Source organism: Pelmatolapia mariae, linkage group LG10_11, assembly GCF_036321145.2.
Source record: "Pelmatolapia mariae isolate MD_Pm_ZW linkage group LG10_11, Pm_UMD_F_2, whole genome shotgun sequence".
In the NCBI taxonomy this organism is placed as follows: domain Eukaryota; kingdom Metazoa; phylum Chordata; class Actinopteri; order Cichliformes; family Cichlidae; genus Pelmatolapia; species Pelmatolapia mariae.
The window spans coordinates 71,973,916-71,981,479 of NC_086236.1; the positions used below are offsets into that span (position 1 = coordinate 71,973,916).

At 39.7% G+C, this 7,564-nt stretch overlaps 2 protein-coding genes across 2 annotated transcripts in view; both read left to right on the forward strand.

Moving 5' to 3' along the window:
- On the forward strand, positions 1 to 1,522 carry glrx3 (glutaredoxin 3). Its single transcript, XM_063485052.2, has one exon. The coding sequence runs from the start codon at positions 2 to 4 to the stop codon at positions 977 to 979; it is 978 nt and encodes a 325-aa protein (XP_063341122.1). The 5' UTR covers position 1; the 3' UTR covers positions 980 to 1,522.
- A 2,701-nt stretch (positions 1,523 to 4,223) lies between these two features.
- apom (apolipoprotein M) overlaps positions 4,224 to 7,564 on the forward strand; it is a 15,686-nt gene continuing 12,345 nt past the window's right edge. Inside the window, exons 1-3 of the mRNA XM_063484933.1 lie at positions 4,224 to 4,337; positions 4,699 to 4,838; positions 7,320 to 7,390. Coding sequence (XP_063341003.1) covers positions 4,224 to 4,337; positions 4,699 to 4,838; positions 7,320 to 7,390 — 325 coding nt within the window. The remainder of the gene's footprint in view (positions 4,338 to 4,698; positions 4,839 to 7,319; positions 7,391 to 7,564) is intronic.

Below are 7,564 nucleotides of genomic sequence, written 5' to 3' on the forward strand. Positions count from 1 at the left end.
AATGGCGAATCTCGTGGAGGCGACTACCCAGCAGCAGTTTGAAGATTTCTTAGCCAAAGCTGGAAAATGCCTGACCGTGGTGCATTTCCAAGCGGCGTGGGCTCCTCAGTGTGGCCAAATGAACGAGGTGATGGCCGAACTAGCCAAAGAACATGCGCACACTACGTTCGTGAAGCTGGAGGCGGAAGCGGTCCCGGAGCTGTCGGAGAAGTATGAAATTTCCTCCGTCCCCACTTTCCTTTTTTTCAAGGGGGGAGAGAAAGTGGACCGCCTGGACGGGGCTCACGCTCCGGAACTGACTAAGAAGGTGCAGCGCCTCGCGGTGAGCGAGGGTCCCGGTGGAGCCGCTGAGGGCAGCGGTGCAGATCTGAACCAGCGGCTGAAGAAGCTGATCAACGCCGCCCCCTGCATGCTCTTCATGAAGGGGTCACCCCAGGAGCCCCGCTGCGGATTCAGCCGACAGATAGTGGCGCTGCTGAAAGAGCACAAAATCCAGTTCAGCAGCTTCGACATCCTGTCCGATGAGGAGGTCCGACAGGGGCTGAAGACCTACTCCAACTGGCCCACCTACCCCCAGCTGTATGTGAACGGGGAGCTGGTGGGAGGACTGGACATAGTGAAGGAACTGGCTGAGTCCGGAGAGCTGGAGAACACCTGCCCGAAGGCTGTCACCTTAGAGCACCGACTGAAGACCATCATCAATCAGAGTCCAGTCATGCTGTTCATGAAGGGCAACAAAGAGGCTGCCAGATGTGGCTTCAGCAGGCAGATACTGGAGATCTTGAACGGTACCGGGGTGGATTATGATACCTTTGATATCCTGCAGGATGAAGAAGTGCGGCAGGGGCTCAAGACTTACTCTAACTGGCCAACCTACCCTCAGCTCTACGTGAAAGGAGAGCTTATCGGTGGTTTGGACATTGTCAAGGAGCTGAAGGAGAGTGGAGAGCTGGTATCAGTCCTGAAAGGGGAGTCGTAGATGGATCTGCATTGGCCATCTGAGGGAGGGAACAAGAAGCTGCTGCACATACCCAGATTAGCTCCAGTAACCCTGCAGAAGGGTCAAAATATTCTCTAGTAACTAATTGTATTGTAGCAGGGGGATAGATTCACTCTAATTACAGACAGAAATGAAACTGCTGTCAACAGTAAGAATTTACATCTGTTTTTCTTCCTGGTAATGATTGTTACTGGAAAGTTGGGCTACTAGAAATTCTTGAAAATACATCTGAAGAATTGTTTAACGCGAAATTTAAGTAAATACTTCTTGCTGTCTGATTCTTGGAAAAATAATGACGTTAGTTCACAATATCTGCATTTCTTGGGATTATAGCTTTCCTTCCAGCCTCACGCTTCAGTATGTTATATAAACTTTTATTTTCCTACCCAGGCCAGCTGCTCACTGTTCACACCGTCCTGTCTGCACATTCTCTTCCAAGCTGTTTTTAGCTCTGTGCAAGGACCACTCTGGTAACAAGCTATGCGTGTTTGTCAGTAAGATTACGATTAAAAATTAAAACAACTTAAAGTGTTTTTTCTCTTATTGTTTAATCTGCAAGCATTCACTCTATTCACCCTGTAAGCATTAGGAAACTGAGAAGACAACTGTTGTAGATTATTTATTTACTCAGTAGAGGAGACAATATAATAAGAGACGAGCCGCCCTGTAACAATGAAGCAGCTACGTTGAAGCGCAAGATTTGACAGCGAGGTAATAGAGCTAATAAAGTCTGGCTAATTATGTGTGATTCTACTGAGGGGTAGAAGAAAATTACCACTGTTACACAAATCCTTTGTTTACAACACAGTTTCAGGGATGGATATAGGTTTCTACATGGTATGGTTTTTTATTGATGTGAAACGACACCATCATGCATGCTGGCTTTAAGCTGGCCTCTGACACTAATCCCTTATGGCCCTTCTTTTTTATCCAGGAGGATTTCTTTTTGATTGGTTAAAATACATTTTCCCACTTCTTAGTACAGCTTAACTATGGAACATTTCTTGTATAAGCCTCAGACACACAGGCTTAGAGACCAAAATTCAGAGTTTCATTTTAATGGAAAGAGGCCAAATAATTAATCAAAAATCCAGAAAAAACACATTATATAAAAGTTTTGAGTGAAATATGTATTTAATCCCCAAGAAAAACATGACTCAGTATGTGGGGTATTTTATAAGTACATGAACTTTGACCTATTGTCAATGTGGAGAAGCCTTCCCTATATTTACCGCTCAGCTTCAGTGAACATCTCACCTTTTTTTCCCCCCAGTTTATTTTTTTTTTCACCATTGCACAATATTTTTATTCTCTTATTTCGATGTCAAAACTTTTTTGAAGCATGTCTAAATATACTGGTTATAAAATTAAACTTTGAAAATGCATCAAATCTCAATTTAGAAAAAAATCATGTTGGTTATCTACACAGCATTCTGTGTCAGGAACGACAGTCTATCACCGAGCTCCTAGACAGTTGGAGGTTCATGTGTGTTATTTTGAAATTGAGTTAGAGCTGTGATACACACCTGCTTCCACAAGGTGGAGTTGTTACACCTAAATAACTTTCTCCAGATGATCCACACTTGAAAACAAATAAATAAAAATCAGTTTTTCTACATCGTAAGTCACATAATATTAGCTTTACCTGGCAGCGTCAGATAGACCCAAACATAATGTCCCAGAGGTGTTCTACTGACTTAGGTCAGGTGAGTGTGGGCCCCAGTCAATGGTATCAATTCCTTCATCCACCAGGAACTGCCTACATACTCTTGCAACAAGTGGTTGGACATTGTTGTGCTCCAGGAAGAACCCAGAGCCCACTGCATTAGTGTACTTATTAACTTACAGCTCTGTAGGATCCTTGTATTGCCTCATGCTACCAGTAGTGACAGTGACCTTAGCCAAAAGCAAAACTAATGTAAAAACAGTCAAAAAAGATGCAGAGGGAGAAATGTCCTCCACCCTTAAAACCAATCCTGTTTTGGGGCTGTCTCATTGTTTTCCCTCTAGTGCACCTGCATTTAATTTCATTAACACCAAAGCGGCTGAACCTGATTAAAAATTCCCCAAACTGACCAGAAGTTTAACTGACTTGTTTTTATACTCTACTCATTATAGTTTATCATCATTTTATTGTAGGAAATAACATAATTTGATCGCAATTAAGTAACCGTACGCAAAAAAAAGATTGGAATTAAACTAATGTGATGTGACTTAGGATGTAGGAAAAAAGCTTTTTCCTTATTTACTTTGAAGTGTGAATCATGTGGAGAAAGTTATTCAGGTGTAACAACGCCACCGTGTGGAAGCAGGTGTGGAGCACAGCTCTAAGCAGAATTCAAAATAACACACAGTAGAGACTTTTCCATACATGAGACATGAAAAGGTCGGTTATTCAATTAGATATTCAAAATATTTTGGCAATTATTCATAGTCTTTAAAACTGGTCATTTACAGGGAATGTTTGCTTAGTTTTGTTATTTATTGATTATTGTTTTGTTAATAGCCTTAAACTAAATATTCTTTGTTTTTTGATAAAATTGTTTTCTTGACATTTTTTTTTAAATCAGAAGCAAACCTGATTAATTGAGAGAGCCATGTGTGATTCTTAATAGTCCAGTAATTTAATTCTCCCAAACCTAGTATGGGAAGACAAACAGGAAGTTAATGATTCCTAGTGTGTGTGTGTGTGTGTGTGTGTGTGTGTGTGTGTGTGTGTGTGTGTGTGTGTGTGTGTGTGTGTGTGTGTGTTGACAGAAGGTGTGGGATGTGGGGCAGGATGAACACAAACAAATAAAGTTAAAACTTGGGGTTGTTGTTTGTTACGTTCGTGAGAAAATTTGGTTAGTTCCAGTTTAGAAATAGCCACAAACACCTCCTACATATGATGATGAGTCAGTGATGGTGAGTTTTTAGCGAGTTTATTCCTTTCAGAAAATGTTGGATGAGTAAGATTACCTGTGAGAATAAATGTTTTGGTTTCCTATAAATGTATTTTATCCTGACGCTGAAGTTTTACATTCATGGATGCAAACATCCCATTTCCAACTTATTATTTACCTTTAAAGTTCAGGGGTAATGCTGCTGTACAGATTAATAATTTACCTCCACCCACACTGATAAAGTGGTCTGTTGGAGTATTGCACACATTCAGAGACAATCCTGGGAGTTTCCAGGCACTTTGATCAGGATTACTACCAAAGTGTTGACTTAGACTGCAGCTATGTTAAAAGAAGTCTTCTCTCTTGTTCTGTCTTTGTACACTTTGTTGTATCAGACCATCGTTCCCTGCTTGGAGCCTGAGATGCTGTCTGTGAACGCGATCGACCGGCAGAAGGTGAGAGTAAAAATGAAAGGTAGAGGTTTAGATTTATAAAAATACCAAAGGCACTTCCCTCACTGGTCTGAGGGTTTTTTTTATGATAACCTCAGTACGACGGGATTTACTGTTGACCTTATTGCGTAATGTTCTGGTTAAGTGCATCTTATCTGTACAGGATTGGTATTTCACACTTACTACAACTGCAGACAGATTTACCGAGATAAATATTAAGTACAACCACAAAGATGCACTTCCTACTCCCTCTGGTCTTTCCATAAGTGGTCTTCTGACGTGGGCTATTTTACATAGCTTTCGTTCTCTTACAGTTACTGCTACCCCGCACTGTCATGTCACACTCTGTGTGCGTCTGTTGCAGCATCTAGGGACATGGTACTTTAAAGCAGCAGTCAGTCACAGAGAGGCGGACATCCAGAAGTTCAGAGTGCTGGACAACATTGTGTTCACTATGGAGGAAAGAGAAAACGACACACTGCTGCTGACTGGACACATGCGCATGTGAGGCAGGAAGTTCAAGCACGCACACACACACACACACACACACACACACACACACACACACACACACGCACACACACACACACACGTTTTCATATCTTTCATTTCTTTCTGGCCTTTGACACCAAGTGAGATGTTGGTTTTTATTTTTTCGTTTTATTTTAGTTGTTTTTAGTTGATTCTATGCTGTTTTATGTTGTTTTCTTTTTTAATATAGGGCTGTTTTAATTTTTATGACTTATGTGTTTTATTTATTTATTTTTCCTGTTTTCTGTTATTCTATTTTCTTCAACTTATTTTCTGTACAGCACTTTGGTCCTGTGCTGGGTATTTCAAAGTGCTTTATATATAAAATTGGATTGGATTGGATATCTTTGTTGGGACATCTCATTGACATAATGCTTTCCCTAGCCACATACCCTAACCCTAACCATTACAAATGAATCCCTAACCCTATCCCTTAGCCTAAACCTAACCATAACCTAATTGTAACCCTGACATTAAAACCACATTTTGAGTCTAAAAATGTCTTCATGGGGATGAGCATTTTGTCCCCATAAGTGACTGTTGATCCCCACAAGTACAGTATGCCAGTTTTCTTTTTTCACAAATAATAATGATAATAATAATAATAATAATAATAATAATAATAATAATAATAATAATAATAATAATAATAATAATAATAATAATAATAATAATAATAATAATAATAATGATGATGATGATGATAAAAGAACTCGATGTAAGGGAAAAAATGAAATGTTCTTGCAAAACTCAAAGGGTATGCAGAAGAAAATTTCTGAATGTGCACATCAACCCTTGAAGCAGGTGTGCTGCACAGCACAAGATCACACTCGGTGCTACTCCTGTCAGCCAAGAATGTGAAACTAAGTTTAAAATTCAAGCTCACAAAAACTGGGTAATAGAAGACTGGAAAGATGTTGAGGTCTGATGAGTCTCAGTTACTGCAGACAACATTTAGGTTTGACAGTGTTTCTAGTAGATAATGGCAGAAAAGCTTTGAGGGTGAATTGAGGCTGTGGTTTGGGGAAGGCCTCAGGATAGCACACTGTGTTTGAGCTCAGATCAGCTCAAACTGGTTTATTGAACATGATGATGAAGAGTTCACTGCAGTCTAGTGGCCTTTCACAAAATTACCAAATCTCAATCCAACACAGCACCTTTGGGATGTAAATATCTGCAGCAATTGTGATGCTATTGTGTCACTATGGACCAAAGTCTTTGAGGACTTACCTATGCCACTATCTATGAATCTATGCCACAAAGAATTAAGGCAGCTCTGAAGGTAAAAAGGGGTCCAGCACAATAAAATCATGCTATACTCAATAAAGTGGCCTGTGAGTGTATATGAATGCAAATAATGAAAAGCATAAATAACCCACTTTAATGAAATTCTCTGGACCTTGAACCTAAATGAAATCACCTGTGAAATTGTGAGTAAAAGTGTCTTTGATGCAACTTGCCTTGCATCAAAGCAAGTTGAAACGTGATGCACACAATTATTCAATAAAATCTTATCCCGAAAAAGCACGTCAGCTTAACAGCACAGAACATTTCTACGTTGTGAGCTATAGTTTTCTCTGAAATGGAACAAATTGTTCATTCACTTGTGTCATTGCACTTAGATTATTGTAATGCCCTCTTTACGGGCATAGACAGATCATCTCTGTCACACCTGTAATTCAGAATGCTGCAGCCAGACTCCTGACACATTCTGGGAAGCGAGCTCACATTACCCCTGTTTTATTTCCTTTACATCAGCTCCCACTTGATTTTAGAAGTTGTTTTAAAATCCTCACACTTACATACAGGTCAGCAAATGGACAAACTCCAGACTATTTATCTCAACTTCTTGTCAAACACACTGCTGGTTGCAATCTCACAACCTCAAACTTTACTAGCTGTCCCTCGTCCAAGGCTAAAGACTAAGAGGGACAGAGCTTTTCAGTCTGTGGCACTGAGACTCTGGAACAGTTTACCACTCTAGTTCTGTTTAGCTGAGTCTGTGGAGTCTTTCTCTAATCCAACCTTCTGCTGAGATTCTTTTGTTATCCGTTTTGTTTTGGTTTTTTTTTACCTTAAATTCTGTTTTTAATACGGTTCTTTGTTTATATTGCATTGTAATTGTTGTTCAGTGCTTTGTGATTGTGATTACTGTGAAATAAACTTTACTTACTTCCAAGTAAGTTAAAAAATAGAAATGTTCCACTGGAGTGTTGCTGAGTTTGGAGTTTGAAGAAATGGATAAACACGTGCGTGAAACTGCTTAACGGAATGGTCAGAACAGGAGAAATTAACAGAAACAAGAAACCCCACAAGCACAAATAGATACTAGAATTAGGGAAGTGATGTGCAGAAAATGTAACAATCGTCAGTGCGTGTTTCAGAATGAAACGAAAGTCTTTCTGCTATGTTTCACTTGCATTTATAAAAATTGCTATTTTCAATGTTTTTCAGGGGGGATAACTGCATAAAGCAGACCTGGACCTATCATATAAATCTTGAGAGCAATGATTTGGAACTGGAAGGTATCTGCAGCACCATCTACTTACACAGACGCTTATAATACACACATACACACACATATACACACACACACACACACACACACATACACACAGTAAATATGGCTTTCCACAGGTCAAAGTCAGTTAGATTTTTAAGATGGTGACTTTGTGCTCATAAATAAAAAAGAATAAACA